General features: G+C 42.4%; 1 protein-coding gene across 7 annotated transcripts in view; it reads left to right on the top strand.

Moving 5' to 3' along the window:
* The window catches only part of JMJD1C (jumonji domain containing 1C), a 167,366-nt gene that overhangs the window by 128,732 nt on the left and 15,388 nt on the right, over nt 1-23,246 (top strand). For 5 of the 7 annotated variants that reach the window (XM_086752787.1, XM_086752790.1, XM_086752789.1 and 2 more), the window contains 12 exons: nt 3,323-3,447; nt 4,690-4,833; nt 4,952-5,144; nt 5,232-6,907; nt 9,671-9,843; nt 10,174-12,383; nt 15,349-15,550; nt 17,042-17,256; nt 18,281-18,433; nt 21,262-21,351; nt 22,513-22,640; nt 22,822-23,035. In XM_086752787.1, coding sequence (XP_086608913.1) covers nt 3,323-3,447; nt 4,690-4,833; nt 4,952-5,144; nt 5,232-6,907; nt 9,671-9,843; nt 10,174-12,383; nt 15,349-15,550; nt 17,042-17,256; nt 18,281-18,433; nt 21,262-21,351; nt 22,513-22,640; nt 22,822-23,035 — 5,523 coding nt within the window. Of the gene's footprint in view, nt 1-3,322; nt 3,448-4,686; nt 4,834-4,951; nt 5,145-5,231; nt 6,908-9,670; nt 9,844-10,173; nt 12,384-15,348; nt 15,551-17,041; nt 17,257-18,280; nt 18,434-21,261; nt 21,352-22,512; nt 22,641-22,821; nt 23,036-23,246 lie in introns of those variants that run through there. The other 2 variants (XM_086752792.1, XM_086752793.1) reach the window with 2 other exon arrangements.

The raw sequence follows: 23,246 nt of genomic DNA, 5'->3' as shown, positions 1-23,246 counted from the left end.
AGTAGCTTTCCCTGTCTAAGGAGAAGCTACAGTTAAAGTCCACTTGTCCACCTGATGTGACACAGCGTGGCCCGAGGGGAGATGCGCTTCCTCGGGCAGTGACGTGACATCCACCACGAGGGCCTTTGCAAGGCCACCACCTCGGCCTCGTGGGACTGTGGTCAGCCAGCAGAGACTGCCGTCATGTTCTCCTGGGGCGTAATCTGCGCCTGGTCACAGAGACTTTGTGTTTGGCACTAACCTTACAGTGGCTTAGGGACAGCCCTCTAGCGCTGCTAGCTGCTGTAATCTCGCCGTGTTATTCCTCCTCTCTGCTCCCCTGCCTTCTCTGGTTTTCTTCACCTCCGTTATTGCCATTTGCCTGCTCCCTGCAATTTAAGCAACGTTTGCAGTTCTGCCTTGCCTGGATGCATCTATTAAGGTTGCTACCATAGTCTCTTACTTCATCCTCTCCAGAATTTTTAGGATTCCACTTTTTTCTTGTTGCCTGTGATCCTGAAGCTGTCATCTTGTATCTCAGTGTTTTCTACTTTGACTGTCACCATTAAAATGCATTTTTATCTGGAGAAAAAGGTTAAAATCAGGTTCCAAATGTTTCGAAAGAAACATGCCAGTTTCAGGGGGGGGGATTTTAGTCGAAACTGGTCCTGTTATTTACAAGAATGAGACTAAAGAGAAAAATTGGCCCTCATGGCCTTTTCTTTGGGCAGCAGTCACAGCAGCATGCTTTGCAGTAGAGATTGTAGGTTTGGCAGGAAAGTAGTTTATTCCTTGTTTAAAAAAAACCAAACTCCTCCCAAACTTGGCCAAGTTGAAAACTTTTGGGGACAAATAAAACTAGTTCAGGGAACATAGTGAAGTGTCTTTGCTTTTTAACAATTAAAATCTTTCTTCCGATTAGATGTGTTATCACTACAATCTCTGAGGCTGCGTGTATAATACTGCTGTTGAAACACTGAGTGTGCTTCAGCCCTGAAGATACTTCCTGATAGTACTGCACAGGCTGTTTCAACAATGTGTAGCTGAGCGTGATTCAGCCAGGGGACGGGAGACAAAGCCAGGCTTTTCCTGTAATGGCTGCTTGTGGCTGGGCTGGGCTGGGCTGGAGCTGAGCTGTCCTGTGTCGTGTGACCGCAATTTAATCTTTCTCCTTCTTCCTGACACCCCAACAGCATGTAAGGAAAAAACCCCTCACTGTTTTTAAAGGTAGATAAAGTCTCTTAAAAATAGATAGGATAACAGCTGGGATGAAGGGCAGACACAGATTAGAACAAGGAGTAAGGGGGAAAAAATTGGCACTGGGTCAGTGCAGAAGAATGTAAGAAAAGCTGGAAGCTGATGGAGAAGGGAGGATGGAGCTTGTAAACTGAGAAGACTGGGAAAGGACTTGGAAGCCAGTGGCCTGGAGTTGTAAATGCTAACATGAGACAAGAAGCTGGGGAGAGGCTGGTTCTGGTTATGCAAGAGACAGAAAGTCATTGTGCAGTTAACAGTAGGATGCAGGAGAGGAGGAGCTGGGAGAGGAGAGTAGGAATGGGAAATTTGCACGGAGAGACACAAGCAAAATTTTACTGAGACTGTCTGAACAAGGCAGAGCTATGGGACAGCCGTGAAAAGTTTGAGACACGCTGGGTTGGGTCAGACAGCCAGAAGTGTGGGAGCTGAGCCGGAGGCGTTTTGCAGGGGCATATGGAGTAAGGATTGGAGAGAAGCCATCAGGAAATGTGTCCCCACGGGAACCCCGTCTGGTCCAAGACCAGGAATGTGAGACACAAGCTTGTAGATTCTTCTTCTTTTTCTGCCCCTAGATATCTGTGATTGACAGTGCCTGTGCTGGCACACTTCTGACCCTTATCTGTGCAGCTGGAAACGTGCTCTGGGGATGAGTTGATGCCAGTGACTCAGAGCGTTTACTGGGTCTCAAAGTCTCAGTTGTGCAGTGAATGGTGTGGATGTGAGTGAAAGAAGCATGCCATTGCATGGTGTTTCTGTTTACTAGCTATTTTAAAACCTAGGTAATCACATGCAAAAAGTATTTTAAAAAGTCTTGCTGAGGTTCTAAAATTAAACCCTAAGACCACTTTGAAATGTCTACATTATTACTGCTTTTGCACTTCTCTTGATCTCTCAAATGTGGACGTTAAAAACAGTCCTTGTCACCCACTTTCATGAGCAAGGAGTGTACTGGACCCAGTCGTGGGGAGATTTAACTAGAGAAAGCTGTAGCCTGCGAGGTCCCTGGCCTATTTGCTGCAGATGTTTGAGCTTACTTAATGTACTGGGCAGGGATTGGAAAAAACTGATCTTTAGGAAAGACAGGGGAATTCTGGCCTCGCCTGTGTGGTTGAGCAACTAGGCACTCTTAAATCATTTTAAGTCAGGGTTTTTGTAGGTTGTCACTGACTGGTTTTACTTCCGTTCTGTATGCCTGACCTTGGGTTTGGTTGCAGAAGTAGCAAAACCCACACAGATGGAACTGAACTCGGTGGCAGCGTTGCTTGGTCGTAGAAAATGCTATATAAACACTAAGTGCAATGAAACTCAGGGTCCTCATGATCAAGTGAGACACTGAACATGAATAAAATTGTTGAATCTTAATTTCTGGGTCTTAAAACCAACTATATACAAAGTAAGTACTGTATAGCCCCACCCCCATGAGCTTTTGGAGCTGGTCTTTGCAAAGGGACAGCGTGTGTGGGTTTCTTTGCAGTTAATACATTTGAAAACAAGAACTGAGGGCTTCATAGCGTGTGTGTTTGAGCGTTCTGTGTGGCCATAGCAGGGACAGGATCACTCAGATGCCTTTCCGGCTGCCGTAATGGAGAGAAGCTCTGTGGTCGCTTATGGGAAAGATCTGGCAGATGCAGAGCCTAACCACTGAGATGTAAATCTTCGCCAGCAAAGCATCAGGGCATGTGACTAGCCTGTTAAATAGCTTCTGTATAACCTGCTGCTGCCACTTTCCAGCCTTTCAGATTACTTTTCTGTGGTTGCTGTTTGTAGGCAGGAATTTTCCCATCGTTTGTCATCATGGTTGCAGAAAGATTTAGTTAGATAAGAAAATTGTATGTTGAAAATGCTAGCAGAATTGACCTTAAAGCATTCTTTAATGTACCATTTGCATTTCAAAATGTCTTCCTGAATAAAAGTAAAAGCCACAGGCAGTGCTCTGCCAGCGTTGGCTGCAGTTTGCTGCCCATGCAATGCACACTGTATTTTTGCTATGAAGCTTAAAAAACTAGGAAGACTCATTTGTGCTGTTGGGTTTTTTTTTTTTCCTGGATTCCTCAATGTCTTTTTTTTATTTCTTCCCCTTCTGAAGGTCCGTACTCCTTAAATGGTTATAGGGTGAGAGTGTACAGACAGGATTCTGCCACCCAGTGGTTTACTGGTATCATTACTCATCATGATCTCTTCACCCGCACTATGGTTGTTATGAATGACCAGGTGAGTTTGGTATGTGATACTGGGAAAACAAGCATCAACTAAACTACACGCTGCGAGTTTTTAACTTTTTTTGTGTGCTACTCTGAAATAAGCTGAGTTGTTCCGTTCCAGCAGGGCGAGTCTATTACTGTGCTGGAACTGCAGCCTGACTTTGCATAGGACTAGCAGTTAAAACCTTCCTGAAGCTGAACGTTTGTGCAATGGTATAATTAGTACCAGTCCTACAGTTTTGCTTTTCTTCTGCTGTCACTGTTTGACTAGTGGAGCCTTTGAAGTGAAGCGATCTAGTTTTAAGAACTAGTCTTCCCTGTCAGCTCTGTTGAGAATTTCTTTTCCCAATGCTGAAATCTTTTAGCACTGAAGTAGCAATTACTTTTCCAACCAATTGAAATATCCACTTTCCACAATTTATCGAATCAAGCATTTACTGCAGCCCTAATTTACATTTACTGTGGTGGATTTTATTTGTGTTTCTGAAGTTGATGTTAGAAAAAGAATTAGTACTGATATTTTTAGTGACAGTAATGAATTCTATTTCAAGAGATCATAGTAATGACTCAACATTAATATAGTGAATGACCCGTCTGCCTTGAAATGACTGACAAAATCATGTGTGACAGTAAAAATTTAATACTAGCCTAATGCTCAAATACATTATTTCCCTTCATTTGCTTTAATTAATTTTCCCTAAATACTTTCTTTTTACTTTGTGACACATTGGTTAAGCATCTAGTTAGCATTTCTTTCCTCCTGAAATATCCCTTGCTAGTAACACTCCACCAGTTTTAGAATTCTTCTCTCCAATCATTTTGGTTTTTTTCAGCAGTTTTGCTTCTGTTGGAAGCAATATTGTAATCTGCCTCTGCAGTTTATTTTATAGTATATTAAATACATTTCATAAAATATTTGTATATTGTAATTGTTACTTAAGGGTTACTCTATGAAGAGCTCGGTGTCTTAATTTCAAATTTACGGGTCAGTGAAGTGGAGGAAGGAAGTGGGCGGTGCGATACTTTAAAAAAAAATATATTTTTACAGTCATATGTAAAGACACATTTGTTTTGGTTTTACTCTATTCCCAGCCTTTCTTAAGAGTCATATATCAGTTCTACTTGTTAGAAATATGTAGACTTTTCTCTGATTAGGCGTTAGCACACAAAATAGAGTGGTGAATACTGATACAGAAGATACAGATTGGATTGACTTTTTTTTTTAATTATTTTTTTTTTTTTAATCAACCAGGTGTTAGAGCCTCAGAATGTTGATCCTTCTATGGTTCAGATGACCTTTCTAGATGATGTTGTTCACTCGTTGTTGAAAGGTGAAAATATTGGCATCACTTCACGCCGACGGTCTCGTTCCAACCAGAACAGCAACACAGTCCACGTAGATACATTTATATTTTTACCTAAGTATTTTTGTATACTGCGAGTATTAAAAATACATGTTTAAAATCACTAATCAAAATTGCATTTAAGTCCATTAATCACAAAATTATTTTTAGGGTCATTATACACGTGCACAAGCAAATAGTCCCAGACCAGCAATGAATTCCCAAACTGCAGCGCCAAAACAGAATTCTCACCAGCACCAGCAACAGAGGAATACTCGGCCAAATAAGAGGAAAGGCTCTGATAGCAGCATGCCTGATGAAGAAAAGATGAAAGAAGAAAGATACGATTATATAGGTCGAGGAGGTAAAAGCAGTTATTGGAAAGGGAGGGAGAGCTTCTTAAAATCGTATTAGACTGCAAATGTGATAGACATGTTTTTATCTTTTGCAGAAAACCCCAAAAACAAAAGTAAACACTTCCTTAGTAAAAGAAGAAAACCTGAAGAGGATGAAAAAAAATTAAATATGAAGAGACTGCGGACAGACAATATCTCAGATTACTCTGAGAGCAGTGACTCAGAAATTTCAAATAAAAGATTAACAGATTCGTCCTCAGAGCAGAATTCGGAAAATGAGTTAAAAAGCAAGAAGACTTTGAAGATAAATGGAGAAGAAGGAAAATCCCAAACTATTGAGGGAGTAGAACAGACACTAACAGATAGGCAGTCTCCATGGGATGAAATACAGGAGGATAAAAAACACGAAGAGACAGAGAGATTGAAGTCATCCGTCTTAGATCAGCAGGAAAAATCTTCACTCCGTGCAGCAGAGCAGCCAACACCTTATGAGCAGAATGCCAAGGATCCACATGTTCAAGAGTGCAACGCAGAAAAACATCATGCTGCAGAATTAAAAAATGAGCAGTTTGTACCCAGACCTCCTACTCCAAAATGTGTTGTTGACGTTACTAATGAAAAAAACTCTGAAAAGGAGAGCCAGGATAATGCTGCAAGTACCTTTGGTTTGCAGACGGTTCAGAAAATAGAATCTCACAGCAGCGATTTAAAACAGCAGTTTGCAAATGCAAATTTCCTTGAAGCAAGAAAACAGGAAGCTGATCAAAGTTGGGTTAGCGGTGTTGTTAACAAAACGGATTTGATACAACCTGGGGTTGTAAAAACGTTACCAGTAAACGAACACTTAAATCCTGAAAAAGAAAAAGTGCAGTATGGCTCGTTTATGTCTTCGTTAAATGTAGCTTCTCTAGCAGAAGAGAGTAAACTGCATAAACAAAGTCCAGTCCCCGATTCTGTGAAGGCAAAACCTAGTGCTTCAGTTGATCATCCTAAAACAAAGTCACCTGATGTTAAGCCTAAATTCACCCAATCTTCTGATACTGTGAAGTCTAAGGTTAGTTCTCAAAACAGCCATGCTACTGGATTAACAAGGTCAGCCAATAAAACTGATCATGATTTGCCTAGGTCTAGTTTTCATCCAGTTCCAGCTAGAGTTAGTGCTCTAGAAGCTACTAAAAGTCCTCTTATCATTGACAAGAATGAACATTTCACAGTGTACAGGGACCCCACTCTGATTGGACAAGAAACAGGAACTAATCACATTTCACCTTATTTGCATCAGCATAATTATCCTCTGCATTCCTCATCCCACCGAACCTGTTTAAATCCAAACGCTCATCATCCTGCATTAACTGGTTCATCCCATCTGCTAGCTGGGTCTTCAGCTCAGGCTCCCTTGTCCGCTATTAACACTCACCCCCTTAGTACCGCCTCTCACCATTCTGTTCATCACCCTCATCTACTTCCTGCAGTGTTACCCGGAGTGCCTGCTGCCTCCTTGCTGGGTGGCCATCCGCGACTAGAGACTGCTCATGCTAGCAGCTTAAGCCATTTGGCATTAGCACACCAGCAGCAGCAACAGATGTTACAACACCAGTCTCCACATCTTCTTGGACAAGCTCATCCTTCTGCTTCCTATAATCAGCTAGGGCTTTATCCAATTATTTGGCAGTACCCAAATGGAACACATGCTTACTCAGGACTCGGTCTGCCCTCCTCCAAATGGGTCCACCCAGAACCTCCCGTTAACGCAGAGGCTTCCTTGAGAAGGGTAAGTTGTGCTTGTTTCTTAATGACGTATTTAGCCAGGGCTGCTATCTCCTACTTAGGATTTTCTAGGTACAGACGTGGTGGTTTATATCACACCCAGTGTGTGTTGATGGTGGGTTTTTTGAGTAGGCGCAACACTAACTGGAAGCAGAAATCCAGTAGTAACCGCTGTCTCGCAGTGGACATCAATATGGCGTTCTTCCAGACCTTGATCTCCTAAGTATTTTAAAGAAAGACAGAATAATTTGGTTTTAGTTTATGATCAGTTGAGTTCAACCAACTGGTTTGGGACCTCGAGTCCGCTGACTGACTATCTGCCACCTCAAATGATGAAAACTGTTAGGTAAGTTTAAATACTAAGAGAGGCAGGACAGTTGTCTTCATAGTGAAATTTCATATATGCTTGCTAGATAATGGAGAAAGACTGAGACAGAGGGAGTCCTGAACCCGGTGGGAAGTTCTGAAGAGAAATACTCCAGCATTTATAAATCTTTCTTGCGCTCTGCACCCGTTTCTCTTGTCTTTACACCTGTCTGCGTACCCCTCTCTTGGCATATTTTTTTCTCCCCTTCTGTTCCTGTTAACACACATCACTGCCTTCCCATCTGCTTTCTACTCCTCTGTATTCAAGTCAGGGTGATTCCTCTGTCTGCTGCGTGTAACCACTGAAGTCTCAGAAGAAGTGGTTTGTGTTTTTCAGCCTAGCGCCCGGTGTGGTGGCGGTGTTTGGCAGGCAGACGTGGCAATTACAGGAAAAGTTTTCTCAGCTCCTGCAGGATTGGGACACGACATGCTCATTGCAGGCACCTTAGAGGAACAGTGTAAAATGAAGCATGTGTAGCGCAGACAAAAACTTTGGAGAACTTTGCTGCCAGCTTCAATCAAACCTCCACGGAGCATGTGCATACTGATTTTCAGAGGCTTACAACTTGGCCTAATTTGGGCAGATTTTCACAGGGACCACAAAAGGCATGTCGCTGACAGTGGTCTTTCTGCCAAATTGTAAGCCTTTGCGTCAAAGCTTGGAGTTTCTGAATGGTTATAAAGATTTTTTTCTTCTTCATTATGAGAAAAGCTATTCTTCCTCAGCCTCATTCTTGAGAAAAGCCAAACCATTGTGGCCAAGTCTTTCCCAAACAGTCAGTTTGAGTTGGGCTTGTAATATGAAGTCAGTTTGATCTAAAATGTGATAAAGTCAAATGCAGCAGAGAAGAAAAGCTTAAGAGAAAACTATAGGTGGATTTATCTTTTCGTGTTGCTGCCTGCTCCACCGCATGCTGAAGTCCATTTTGAAGAACTTACAATAGACTCTGTTTTTGCTCTGGCTGCCTGAAGTATGCAGCCCTGCAGACCGAGGCACGTAGCTTTTTAATTATGTTGATATGTGGCAGTTGTCTTGTGGTGACTTGTCTTCTGGCTCTTGCACTGGAGGCTTTTTTTAAAATGCGTCTTAGAAACCGAGAAAGGGTGTTTCCAAAGCCAGTTGTCATGGATGCCACGATCGCAGAAAGGGATCTGTGTTTCAGCTGTAACAGGAGTAGCAGCAGCCCTCGGCTCAGGGCTGAGCCGTGTCTGTGTGTGTGCCCCCAAGTCCACCTTTTTCCTACTTTTTCCTACTGCAGGTGGCTTTGGCAGCTCCTGTCTTTGGGCTGGGCTGTAGGTGGTTGCAAGTGGAGTCACAAAGCTGTTTGGGCAACGCTTGGTGCTCAAGCAGATGTTCCCCAGCCCTTCTAGGGAGAAGGTGGTGGGCCTTTTTTGCATAATACTTTAATACAGCTTACAAGCGATTCGTGGGAACTCACCACAGCGTTGGGAACTCCTGGCTTAGGAAACGCATGCGGTAAAACTGTTAACGCAAACCTATGCGGTTGCTTTAAATATTCAAGAAATCAGAACTTCAAAGTTGTAGCACCTGCAAATCTATTCTGTGCTCTGTGTGTGTCATGAGAGCTCTTGGCTCCCCTTCTGCTGCAGCAATTCTCAAGTGAGAGTCGCCCATACTGGGGAGAAGGAGAGGGATGGGCTGGTAAGGAGCAGAGGAGGGGAAGAAGTTCTGGCCAGTGCCAGGATTTCAGGGTGGAGCAGCACCAAGAGGCTTTGGGGTGCGCATGAGAGCTCTGCTCACTCTTGTCCCAGTCCCTTCTTGGCTTCTCCCCAGCACCTGAGCACCCCTTCAACAGAGTGTCCTGTCTCTCTGGTCCTCTGCGGGAGTTTCTTGTAAGCAGGTCTCAGAGGAGAGAAAGAAAGGCGAGAGAGATGGAGAATACATCTGTCCTTTGTATTGAGATCTGTTACGAAGCTGAAGATGAAATTGTTTTCTAGAAATACTAAACTGTATTTGTCTTTTGAAATAAATACTTCCTGCAGTTCCTTGAAGGGCCAATGGTCCGTTTACTGGTAACTGAAGTGCTGTCAGACTGTTGCTGGTTTGCTGATTTTGATGAGCTTGAGGAGCTATTCTAGAATTAAATGTTCATGCTGAATACTTGAAAATTAAAGGGTTCTAAGAACGCTTCTGAAATCTGTAAGCTATTTTGTATGCCACAGATCTGGGAGAAGTAGAATCAGATGTTCCAGTTGATCAAAAAGTGGATTAAAACATTGGATTTTATTTACTGTATGTGCTTGATGTTGAAGTATATTACTTTACTCTGATCATTAATAGGACTTGACACAGTAACTCTTGCGGTCCCATGATTATTTTGAAATCTGATTTTTTTTTTTTTTTTTTTTTTTTTTTTCCCTGTTTGGTTGGTGTTAACAGAATACTCCCAGCCCATGGTTACACCAGCCCACCCCGGTGACCTCAGCTGACAGCCTTGGTTTACTGAGTCACATTCCTGTGCGACCGTCCAGTGCAGATCCTCTTCGGCCTCTCAAACTGACAACGCATTCCAGCCCGCCACTGTCCAAAAGTATTGTAGAGCATCACAAAGAGTAAGTTTGCTGTTTAACTCTGTGTGAGGGGGGACATTTCAGCAGCTGATGATGTCTTCTAGCTTCCTTTCAGTTTATTCGTAAATGTAGGTGCCTGTAATAGAGAAACGCTTGTCAGTCTGCTGCAAAATAGACTCTGCCCTGTTGACTTACAGTGGTACTTGAGTTCTTGAGTCATCTGAAGACTTTTGAAAAGTGTACCTAATATAAAGAAAAGTTTGTTTTGTGTTAATAGATAACTTTGTTCGGAGCATGGGAAGAAAGGTCTTCTGTTCAGCACATTGCACTACATTCTGACTAAAGTGTGTCTGCTTAATCTTTTTCAAACAGAGATCTGGAGAGGAAAGCGTTTATTGAACCTTTACGTTCCGTTACAACCGCACCGGTAAAGGCGGAGCTAGAGCAAAGCAGAACGCAGGCAGCGAAGGAGAGCCATATGCACAGACATTTTGCAGATCCAATGCTGAACCAGCTGCCAAGGCCGCCACAGGAGACTGGAGAGCGACTGAGCAAATACAAAGAAGAACACAGACGGATACTCCAAGAAAGTATTGAAGTTGCTCCTTTTACAGCTAAAATAAAGGCACTGGAGGGAGAGAGAGAGAATTATTCCAGGGTAACGTCCTTATCTTCAAGTCCCAAAAGCCATTCAGTAAAATATGACAAAGACGCTGAACGCTCTGTGTCAGAACTGTATAAAATGAAGCATTCAGTTCCACAGAGTTTGCCACAGAGTAACTATTTCACAACCTTGTCTAACAGTGTTGTAAATGAACCGCCAAGATCGTACCCCTCAAAGGAAGCTTCAGGTGCATATGTTGATAAGCAAACTAATTGTCCTTCAACAGCAGCTAGTCCCCAGTCTCTCCCCTCTTACATTTCTTCTCTTTCAAAACCTCCACCTTTAATTAAGCACCAGCCAGAGAGTGAAAGCTCTGTGAGCAAGATACCCGAGCAGCTTTCGCAGTCAGTGCAGTCTCACTCAGTAAATTCTTTCAGAAGTGACAGCAGGAGCCCTACTCACTTGTCAGTCTCATCTTCAAATACACTCCGGAGTATGCCTGCCTTGCATAGAGCCCCCGTGTTTCACCCCCCTGTGCACCAGAACCCGGAGAAGAAGGAAAACAGCTACAGCAGCCTTTCACCTCCCACTCTGACCCCTGTTCAACCTGTTAATGCTGGTGGTGGCAAAATACAGGAGTTGCAGAAACCACCAACTTTAGTACCTGAGCCTAAGGAAGCTCAGGCTGTTTACAAGGGCGCTTCTGAACAGAATTTATCAGAAATATGGAAGTCTGGTAACGCACCAAATAATGAAAAAGTAGATTGGCACGTTGAAAGAGTAAGTGGAAAGTCACAGTCCGCTACAGCATCTGTTATTGTGCGTCCTCCTTCTAGCACGAAATACGATAGCGTACCGGTAATGCAGTCTGCTTCCAAAGACAGAGTTAGTGAGAGATCTTCAGCTGTGACAAATCAAGCAGATTGCCTGAAAACAGCGGAAGCCAGGGAGACTGGAAGAATCGTTCTGCCAAATATGAACTCAGACAGTGCTCGCACACAGTATGAAAAGAAATTTCCAGCTGTCTCGCAAGGCAGCATTCCTCGTGCTGTCACCCCTACGACAGCTATGATCTGCAGTACCAAAACGGATGTCACCACAGCAGCAGCAACAACTACCAGCGTGTCCAGCTGGGGTAGTTCAGAGGTGACTTACTCCTTGTCGAACACGGTCTTGACCTGCACGCCGCTGGAGTGTCCTGCCTCGAGAGCAGCTAGTCAGGCTGTGGCGCAGACCCAGGAATGCAAGGTCAGCACTCCAGCTCCGGTTACACCCACCGCTGGCAAGACAGGCAGCGCTGCTCAGCCCAGCTCGGGATTCTCCGGCTCCACCGACTTTGTCCATTTGAAAAAGCACAAGGCAGCGTTGGCTGCAGCTCAGTTTAAAAGTAGTAACACCAGTGAGACAGAGTCCAACTCTGTAAAAAATCAGACATTTTCAACCTCTCTCTCCCTAGACAGTGCTATCGTCTGTAATACAATAAACAAAGCGAACTCTGTAGGCAGTGGGCAAACTTCCCAGACGAGTCAGCCAAACTACCACACTAAACTGAAAAAGGCTTGGCTAACAAGACATTCGGAGGAAGATAAAAACACTAATAAAAAAGAGAATTCAGGGAACAGTGTTTCAGAAATTATTAAGCCATGTACTGTCAATTTAATAGCTTCTACATCAAATGATTTGCAAAATAACATAGATAGTAAAATCTTGGCAGATAAGTTTGCAAAGGAAGATAAGCACCCTAGGAGAAAAGCAAAGCGAACTTACGAGTCTGGCTCTGAAAGCGGAGACTCTGATGAAAGCGAGAGCAAGTCAGAGCAAAGGACTAAACGGCAGCCCAAGCCAACTTACAAAAAGAAACAAAATGATTTGCAGAAAAAAAAGGGTGATATGGAGGAAGAAGTAAAACCGAATGGTGTTCTTAGCAGGAGTGCCAAAGAAAAAAGCAAGCTGAAGTTACAGAGCGGCAGTAACAGCAGTGAGTATATTAATCTGATTTGGAAGAGACAGACTAATGTGAAGTCAAACAGAATGTTAATTCTGGAGGGTTCGTCGTGCACGATAGCTGGGAAAAGAGTTAAAAGAGCATGCTTGTGTAAATGAGTAGGCCCAGATTTATCTGCCTTGAGGCCATTTGAAATATCCTGGTTTAAGAAATTCGAGATTTTGTATATGTGTGTTAACAAACTGGTTCTTGGCCTAAAAATAAGCAGTAAACAAACTGGTTTGTGCTGTCTGTCAGAATTCAGCAGACTGGTGCATATAGTTGTGCCACTTGTATTGATACTTTTTTTTTTTTTTTTTTAAGATCTAATGCATTTATTTTTAGAGCACTACTGGAGGGAGAGGTTCTCTATTGTTGAACTTTAATTCATCCTTTGATCAGGGAGCCAGAGGCAGTTCCTTGAGAGCCTGATGCCACTCTGTTATGATTTGGATAAAGTAATGACGGGTTTGGCGGAGAATCATTTTACACTCCTAGCTAGCATGCCTATTACATGGTGTTAACATCCCTCTTGTTTAAGGAATAAAGAAATTTAGGGAAATACAAATTTCAATTTAAATGAAATGCTGTAGCACATAGGAGATTGTAACTAGATTTATCTGAAAAGAGAAACTGGTCTGCCAACATGAGGGATTTTATTTAAGAACTTACCTTCTTTTTTTATCCCAATTTATTCTTCTCCAAGGACTATTCTTTTGGCTTTGTTCTGCTTGAGTATGAGAAAGTCTACTATTTAATTACTTCTCACAAGAATTTTTAAGTACAAGTAGTAAGAAAATGAGTACTGCTCCCTGTAATAGCATTCTCTGGCTTTTCACTGCGTGGTGGCTAAAGTTACTCCTCTGGTGTCTGAGAGTACTTGATGCCGGAGTTGTACAGGGTGCTGGAAGTGTTGCCATCTGTCTGAGGTATTCTGGCCTGGGTCCAGTGGTAGTAGTATTACTGTTTTGGTTTGTGTTTTTTTTCAACTTAAGGGAAGATCAAGGAGAACATGCCTGTAGTGTGTCTCTGAGTTTCACTTCTTAAAGTGAACTGTAAATAGATACGTGTAACATAAGTCTTTATAACCTTTGTATTATTGCAAAATATGTTTTTGTAGGTTTGCTGTAGAAGGATCGCTTACTCAGTTAAGGGAAGGCTGTCGCTTCTTGTTTTGGCTGGTACCGGAGTGTAAAAGTGGTCTATGGTAATACGTCATGGAACTTAGGTTGGGAAATGGGTAGGAGTTGGTATTACATTCCGTTGTGAGTGGCACAGCCTGTGTCCTGCCCATTAACAAGTTACGCCTGTCCTGTGGTTGCAGCTTCTTAAGCTTTCCGTCCTCTCCTGAAACCTGCTAGACCTGGGGTCTTTCTGTCCGTTTCTCCTACTTGACAGGTTAAGTAGGTGAACATTTCTGGTACTCCTGTTAGTTTTTCTTGAGGACTGTTAGTTTTTCTTCAGGAAGCTTCGTTACAGTTTCTGAGAGCGCGCTGGTCAGATTTTCTTAAGGACTTTCCACAAAGGTTTATACAAAACCATAGTCAAGCTTGAGGAGCTTTCAGGAAAGAGCAGGTCCCCATGGGATGGCTGCCTGGGCTCCCCGTGGGCAGCTGAAGATAACTGTGCTTCAGGATCTGGGCTTGGTGGCAGTTTCGCAATGTGGGTGGTGTCTGGAAACTGCCAGGGTTGAAAGCTGCTTTGTCCTCATGCTGTTTGGGAAAGCCCCAGGAGCCTGTGTGCTAGCCAGAGCGCTCAGAGCTCCAGGCTGCAAGGCTCCCTTCTGCGAATGAAGGCATTTTACAGTCGTGCAGGCGTTGGGGGTCTTCCAAGTTCCTGCCCACAGAGCTTGAAGTCTAGTAACTCCCAGATGACACCCAATATCTCTGGTTCCAGGGCAGAAAACATTGTTTTGGACTAGCAAACCTGCACTTTGGCCTGTTCTGCTCTCAGGTTTTACTCCAGTTACACTCATGCTCCTTGGGTGAGTTGGGAGTGCATTTTGTTAGGCCATGAACCGAGGCGTAGGCAGTCTGTCACTTGCAAAGTTTGCACAAGTCATCTCTGGCAAAATACACATCTGAACCCAGGTACCAAGTCCAGAGTTAGCACCCTGACCTCTCTATCATCCTGCGTCAGATCCCTGTTTACAGGACATGAACTTTAAAGAGTGGTGGTAGATGAAATGATAGATACTTGGGTCTTTCTGCAGATGAAGCTCATGCCACTTCTAAAAGCCATTAAAACTGTTAAATAACAGCAGAGTTCCGTTTCAAAATGTGTATGTGAAAATTGCCCATATTACTCAACAGATTTGTTCCTCGTGTTACTCAGTGTCAGATCTGCTGACTTTAATGTCGAAAATAGAATTGTGCTGCTTAGCCTTGCAAAGCCAGTAAACTTGACAGAAATTAAATGGATTCTGTTCTTCCTTGCGCCTGATATTTTAACATGAAGTTCAGATGAGTTACATGTGAATAGAGCTGCTCTTCTGTAATCACATCTGTAACCCTCAGCAAAAATATATTTTGTAGTAGGATTTTTTTTTTTTTTAAGCTCTGTTTTCGTTCATTAAATTGTTGCCTTTTTTGCACGCATTTTCGCTTGAAACAATTCAGGCCTTTCTTGGGGTGTTGTATTTCTTTGCTTGTTTTGTAAGAATGAGATTATGAAGATGTTTTTAGCGGACTATTTGGTGAACAATACACCTGATATAAGAGAAAATACAGTGACCTAGGTGTTCCTGGTAGTTCAGGAGGTAGGTAACTGTGCTCCTGCCTGTGTAAGTCTAATTGGTAGCTACGCTTTTTAAACTTCAGTGCTGACAAGCAGACAAATGAAATAATGAAACTACGTTATGCGGGTAACAAATGTATTTCCAGAAATGTTGACTGATCTGGCTGGGTTCTGCAAGTAAGGGCTGCCACTGCCTCATCTGAAACTCTCCTTACTTTTGCAGCTGGTATACCTCGCTCAGTGTTAAAAGATTGGCGCAAAGTAAAGAAGCTGAAGCAAACGGGAGAGTCCTTCTTGCAGGATGATTCTTGCTCTGAAATAGGACCAAATTTGCAAAAGTGCAGAGAATGTAGGTTAATAAGAAGTAAGAAAGGAGAAGAACCAACTCACTCACCAGTGTTCTGTAGATTTTACTACTTTCGGCGGTAAGTACAGCTATTTTTCTGATAATGTGGTGAGTTAGCTTTTAAAAATAATACTGACAGAGGACTTGCATGCTTGAAAGCTTATCTGATTTTTCTGGCTCAGCCAGTCTCCCTGATAAAAGACACCACCTGATTTAACAGTATTTACATTTGTATTTCTTATTTCTTCTGTGGATTGACTTCATTGCTGTTTAAAGCTTTGTAGCAAAGATGTCAGAACAGCTGCCCAGTGTACCTTAGGCAAGTAAAAAATGCAGCACATCACCATTACACAGGTGTCTGACATTTGAAGTGGGATATTCAAAAGGCAGGCTTCAGTTATTCTGGACAAGTTGTACAACCGCAGAGGTGCACTTACTCGCAATTGTTCTTATGCCAATATACGGTGGGAATGCTGCTCCAGGTTTTCTGGGAGTTTTCTGAGGACAGAGGAGTTGTGACCTGCTTTTTCCACAGTTAATGGCCAATCAAGGAAAACTCACAAGTCGGGAGGAAAATCTCCCAGGATGCAGCGTAGTGTATGTGGTGCAGGCAGCACAGCTATCGAGACAGAACAAAACCAACTTTAATTTCTGCGTGGGCTGTGTTGTCAGTATATATCCAGCTTGTTTTGGACAGGAAGTTGTTCCCTAGGTTCGGTTTCATTTTTCATAATGAAGCTTTAGTTACAAGACTTAGTAGTCCTGCAAGAATCATTTCAAGGTTGGACTTGGAATACCTTATGTGTAAGAATATTTGCCTCCTAACGTGGCAATGTCAGAGGTTTGATATCCCCCCTGCCCCAACCCTGTATAAAGGAAAGAACATCAGTGATAAAGTTTTACCAACACTTTAAAACACAATTATGGAATTTTAAAATTTGAATGTTTTGAATATATTGTAGTAAATATAGACAGCAGTTTAATTATTTTCTTTCTGTTTAGATAGTAGGGCTTGAATTGTAAACGGAGTTTGCACTACTGTTGGAAGTCATTATTGTAACTGAAAATCCATCATTTCTTCTTGTTCTTTAAATACATATTTAAATGTCGAAACTCCTGTTTTCTAAGTCTGACAGCAGTAGAACAGAAAGATCTATAGAATATGAGTGAGACTGAGTGAGTGCTGTCACAGACACTCCAAAAATTAAAGGTGAGGAATAGGTGGAACCAAACTTTGGCAAGAAAAAAAAAAAAGAAAAATAAGGTCATTTTCCTATCTGCAATTTTAAAGCAGTAATAAATGTTGCAGAGAGAGAATGAAGAGTAAGCTGGATGCAAAAAGAGCCAAAAAAGTTAATTTTACTTTTCATGCTTCCTCACATGCATTGTTTTAAAGCTGGTTTTGGTAGTAGGATTTATTTTTAAATTAGAAAATAGGGCAGGATGCTAAGGAAGGTAAAGAAAACTAACTTTTGCTGTAAGACATAGGCAGTATGGTAAATTAGCAAGTAAACTGTAAATCACAGAATACAATTATATATGCAGTTAAACTATCTGTTTTCATTTTTAGGTTATCTTTTAGTAAGAACGGAGTGGTTAGGATAGATGGTTTCTCCTCTCCTGATCAGTATGATGATGAAGCACTGAGTTTATGGACACATGAAAACTATGAAGATGATGAACTGGACCTAGAAACTTCTAAATACATTCTAGATATCATAGGTGATAAATTTTGTCAGTTAGTAACGTCTGAGAAAACAGCCATGTCCTGGGTGAAAAAAGACGGTAAGAAAAGCTCAGATGCTCTCAAGTGTTCTGCAGTTTTGCTCAACTGTTTGTGTTCATCATAACCCATTACTTCCTTTTCAGTAGCTCACCTCACCGAACTGTCACGTTGATTTTCCTAAGCTGTTTCTAAGAGGGTATGTCGGGAAGGGGCAGGGACCTTCCTCAGTGGGTCAGCCCATTCCCCCTCCCTGTGCTGGTGGCTGTGCTGGGCCAGGGCTGGGACCGGGGCCAGGCTGCTGTTGGGACTGGAGCAGTCTCGGTTCCCGGCTTGGCCTCCAGCTCTCCAGCCAGAGCAGCCAGCTCCAAGCCAAGGCCTGCAGCGAGCCAGGTACCGACTCCTGCCAACAGACGTTATGTTTCTGACGTGTCTCCTTCCCAAAACAAAGGAGAATAGTGTGACAGCGTGGGCCCCGTGGAGCATGTGCTGACACCATCGCCTCCTCCCCACCAAAGCCACGTTTAGTCTGTCCTTCTGGCCCATGGCAGATGGGCACAGGCTGGAAACGGACTGGTAGTTCCACTAATTCCAGGCAACGTGAGGAGGAGTTGGAAGCAGAAGTAATAGCCAGATCTCCAGCACAGGCACCTCCCTCTCCTCCTGCTGATTTTAACCATCCAGCTCACCAGCTTGGCTGCCCTTGAGATTAAACACGTCCCGTAGGCAGTGAGGTGAAAAGCCAGCTCTCTTCATTGTGTGGGGTTAAAAATACATGTTAAAGATGATCTTCGTACTTGCAACCCGCTCCTGTTGAACAGGAATATTCTTTCTGTATTACTTTGGTCTGTGGTTTTGGATGCTTTAATTTCTTTGTAGTGCATTGATAGTAGCGTTGATGGGGCTGCTGTGTAGTGCAATTAAGGGCTTAGGTGTTGATGATGTCTTTCTGAAGGATGACTTTCCTGCCCCCACACTCAGTTGCGTCTGAGGGGAAAAAAACCAATGCTTCATATATGAAGGCTGTTCATTCTGTGCTTTGCATTTAAATTTCAGTCCTTTTATTCTGCTTATTTTGTATTTCAGCCAAAATTGCGTGGAAGAGAGCAGTGAGAGGAGTCCGTGAGATGTGTGATGCATGTGAAGCCACATTATTTAACATTCATTGGGTCTGCCAAAAATGTGGATTTGTGGTCTGCCTGGATTGTTACAAGGCAAAGGAAAGAAAAAGTTCTAGAGGTCAGTTCTTTATGAACTACGGTATTGTATAGGCTGTTTATTCTCATTTGTGGCAGAGCTGCTGATCCACTAGTGTAACTGCCTTTCTGTAAAGTGTTAAATTACTACTTGTGTATTTTGGTTTCTCTTAGATCCTTTTCACCTCCTCCTTTTGTCAGTAGATGCAGAATCAGTCATTCAGAAAGCAGCTACTGTGGAGGCTATTTTAGGTCTTTGTCCACTTTTCAGTCTTTTTGTATGAATTGTCTCAGCTTGCTGGTGCCTTGCCCCTCAAGGTTAAATCTTGTTCTTCAGCTGTGAGACTGGCACTCCGTTACACCTCCCTGCTTTATGATTGCTCATGGCTGTTAAAACTTGCCTTGATTTGAGTGCTTTCCGGAGTCCTCCCTTCAGAAGTACGTGGTCTGTCATATTGACTTAACAGCCTAATTTTTTCTATTATAAAAAAGAAAGGTGGAGAAAAATACTTCGGATAGTACTCAAAAATGAGTGTTAATGGAGGTTTCACAGTCCAGCTGCCTACACACATGCTCGGTTTAACCTAATTCCTGTGCTTCAGTGGAAGTGTCTAGTTTAGTCTGTAGTGAGGTAGAACAGGGCTGACTTACAAACATGTGATTTCTGAGTGACCCAGCCTGGTTGCAATTGAAAGGAGGACTGGCTTGGAAGATCTGGTCGTTCAGCACTCGGCGGTGACATTGGTGCTCAGGGTGCTTGTTGGAAAGGACTGCCCTCCCCTGGGTGGCGGGCATTGTGCCCTGGCGCAGTTCTGTGGTCAAACACTGCACCGGGAACTGATTCAAATATCATGCTGTTCTGAAAAGCATTTCTATGTTTGTCATAGCAGCGTAATGTCACAGATGTGAAACATTAGTAAAATACAGTTTAACTGTTAGGTGGCAAATCTTTAGCAAATGGAGCGACTCATCCACTTTGTCCTTGGCTTGCAGTGAGAGGCCTCCTACACTGTGGTTATAGGATGTTCCCAGAGACTTCCATCAGAGCATGAATTTCCTAGGGAACCGATGTCGATGTTTTCCAACACCGAGAACAGTCGTTAATGCTTCAGTGCTGGAGGCTGCTTCAGCAGCTCTTAACTGGCTTAAGTCTGTATGTGTGCATCCCTCTGACGTGGCTCGGGATATGTGCCGAACATTATTTACCCTAGTGGGAACACGCAGTCAGAGGCTTTTTATAGTGTACATGTTAACTAGCCAGGAAAATGTTAGTAAAATGTCTTCAGAGCTTGAAAAAGTAGTATACAGAAGCAGACTTCTTTTCAGTCCTCTAACAGGGAAGACTTTCTTCTTGCTGTCCGTCACAACGTTACATGCAGAAGCAGAAGTATGATAGCTTCCCTCTCCGCACCTTTATTTCTAACGGTACTGTACGATTCGTGTGAACTCTCTCCTCTCCTTTGGCAGTCTTACAAAGTTCAGAACTACCCACCCATCTCTATAGAACAGCACTTTATATTACACCATTTTTCCTGGAACTGGTAGTTGTTTTCACAGTTGCTAAATGTAACGGAGAATACACTGGTTTCCCCCTGCTTCAGCAGGAATCTCGGAGGTTTAAATATTCCATATTCAGATATTTATCGGAGACTTCTGTCATTACTCCATGAGTGAGTGGATGTGTGTCGTTTGTTACCTTCAGACAGTTTGTGGCACCATCAAGTGGAATGCTGTGTTATGGCATTTCAGTGATAAAATATGTTAAGTAGTTTTGGTTTTTTCTTTGATTTGTGTTCGTGGACAGTTACATATTTCAATGTTTTAGGAGTTACGAAAACTACAAAGTAGCTAACAAATCTAGTGTTTATCTGAAAGGAACACTTGGTACATTGTGTATCTATTACAATGTAAGAAAACAATGCTTTAAATGTGCTAAATGCTTCCTTTAGTGTACTCCTTAGTTTACACTGCTAGAGCTGAGCAAACTAGTAAAAAGACTTGAAGAGTTTTTTAAAACTAACAGTTCAGTGGATAGGATACAAGACTGAGGGCTGAGAGAGAAATTACATTTCTTTTTCTGCCCCAGAATCACATAGCAGGTCCATGACCACTTGGCCCGATGTTTTTTGCTCTTGTTCTTCCTCTGTCTTGTCTTCACACTGCCTATTTTTCTGTCAAGGACAATCATCCTGAGACTTTTATAGAAAGCTTCTCCTGCCAGTTAGGCTCTCTCTGCTGCTGCAAATGATTTGCAACCAGTACATACAGACTTGTGGTTTCATGGTTGCTTTGATTTGACATAAATCCAGGATGCAGCTTCTCTCTCCTTTGTGCCACCAGTAACATCAGTGCGTGGTAGGCCAAAGCAGAGAACTGATTTGGTTAAAGGCTCATCTTTTTGGCTTGTTTGTCCCTCTCTGGTTGAAGACAGCCACTTTCAGTTGGAGCACGGATTATGTCAATTTAAATTAATCATACCATCGTAGCCTAATTGTATCTCTCTTTGGTGTTGGAATTCATTGAAGGAGTCTCACTGGCTCAATAGCAGCTGTAAAGGATTTCAGCTTACGCTAAACTGGCAACTCACTAAATGTAACAAAGGGAATATGCTTCAAAACTTTGGGGTTGTTGGCAAGGGTCTGTGTTGCAGATGCGACTGTTTCAGATTTCAGCATTGTTAAAACTCTTCGTTCTTTGTCTTACTGTGAAAAGTAGCTGTTGTATGCAAATCTTCTGTCACGCAGGGTACCAGGACAGAATGCTTACAGTGTGTGTAGAAAACTGTTTTGAATTAAAACTAATCTGAAAAATGTTAGTTAGCTCTGTCTGTCACTGTAGGTAAAGTAAACAGTTGGCAATGCTGTTTTGCAGATAAGGAGTTGTATGCCTGGATGAAGTGTGTGAAGGGACAGCCTCATGATCACAAACACCTGATGCCAACACAGATTATTCCAGGCTCTGGTAAGACCACCTGCGAACAAGCAGGATGTGGTTTTTTTCCCCCTGGTCTTTCTATGAAGAGTTGTTTCTTGAAGTTTCTCATTTTCCATGTAAAAATCTGCAAATTGTGTCGAATCATCGCAGGAAGGCAAGTGATTCTGGGCAGTTAACAGCAAGGGGCAGGAATGATGAAGAGAGAAAGAGGAGTATGCTGACAGATGTCTGAAGCGGTTTTCAGGACAGGCAGTATCAGGGTGTTTGTTTTGACTGTTTTATACCTTTTCAGAGCAGAATAAAACAGCCAGAATGGACTTAATAAGTCTGACCGTAGCTGTTTCCAGAATGTCATAGGACAGTATTGCCAAGGAGAGTAATGTGGCAACAGTTTTTTGGGAATTTGTTTTTCATTGTTTTCTGTGCACTTAGGTGTGGTTGTTGTTAGTGCAACTTTACTTGTGATCTCTGGCAGCGTTGATGCAGAGCAGAAAGTAGAAAACTCAAATGTGCCCTTAAACTTAAGTAAATTCCCGAATTATTTTAAGCTGGAAATACAGACCCAGCCATTATTTTATGGGTTGTTGCATGTTAGTTCACGTAGAAGTGAAGGTTGGTTAGATTCCGTAATAAATTAAAATTGTGACATTCCCCAGAACAGGTTTCAGACTGAAACTGGTTTTAATTTTAAATTGTGAAGTGAACCACTCGTCTGGAAACAGCACAGTGAAGACTGCCTACATAACATCAGTTTTGTTCTTCTGTGCATACCCATTACCAAACAGCCTTAAATTACACGATCGCATACTAATTTTTTTGTCAAGATGTGATTCACTTCAGTCTGTAGTTTGATGGTTTTATTAAATGAAGCAATGATGCACCCGTGGAACGATGTGGAGTAAATAAGCTGGCTGGCTTGGTGTGTGCCGTGCAATGGGAACGCAGAGTGGAGATTAGATTATTCGGAAGAGCAGTGTGCAGTTATTTAGGTGAAGACCTTATCTCTTTCTGCACAAGTTTTTAGCTAAACTGGACGGTCTTTTTGAGTGTTAAATTTAGCATTTTTAATGACTTAATTTTTAAAAGCATTTTGGAGATAGCATTTTAGCATCACTGTGTGTATTGTAAAGAGGGTCACAAAATAATGATTGAGAGCTGCTGATTATTTTCTTCTTAATTGTCTTCTAGTTTTGACAGATCTTTTAGATGCTATGCACAGTATTAGAGAAAAATTTGAAATTAAATCCCATTGTCAATGTACCAGCAAGCAGAGCACGCAAGCTGGCAAGCTCCCTACAATGAATGGTGTCTCTCAGGTGAGTCTGAAATGTGTGTATACATCACCGTTTGTTCAGATGTTCTGATTCGTGTGGATTTTTATATTTGAATAGTACCAGTTGCATTTTAATTTGTGTATATGATGGTTAAATGCTGGCCTTGTCTTAGAAATATATTAAAGCATAGTTAAATGCTTAAAAATAAATCTGTTCTTTCTAGGTTTTGCAGAATGTCCTTAACCACAGTAATAAAATTTCTCTGTGCATGCCTGACCCTCAACACCAGAATACTCCTCAAAAGTCCGAGACAAATGGTAGTACAAGTCCAAGGAGTGATGTAAGCACAGACAGCAAGTTAACACCGCCTGAATCCCAGTCACCGCTGCATTGGTTAGCTGATCTTGCAGAGCAGAAAGCCAGAGAAGAAAAGAAAGGTATATGTTTGAAATTGTCATACCGTGCCCGTGGCTTTGGGGACCAGTGATACATAAATGAATTAATTGGGAATAATTCACACAGTTTTATGTTCCACAAAAATAAAACACTATGTTCTTTTCCATATTTATTTTAATCTTGAAACTGCGATGCCTTCTCCTGGTGGCATCCGAATCTGTTACCCAGAAGAGCCACTAGTGGAACGCAGGT

Source organism: Chlamydotis macqueenii, chromosome 7, assembly GCF_036417535.1.
Source record: "Chlamydotis macqueenii isolate bChlMac1 chromosome 7, bChlMac1.mat, whole genome shotgun sequence".
Classification (NCBI taxonomy): domain Eukaryota; kingdom Metazoa; phylum Chordata; class Aves; order Otidiformes; family Otididae; genus Chlamydotis; species Chlamydotis macqueenii.
Note: the sequence above shows the minus strand (reverse complement) of the source record. Positions and strands in the feature narration are given on the sequence as shown.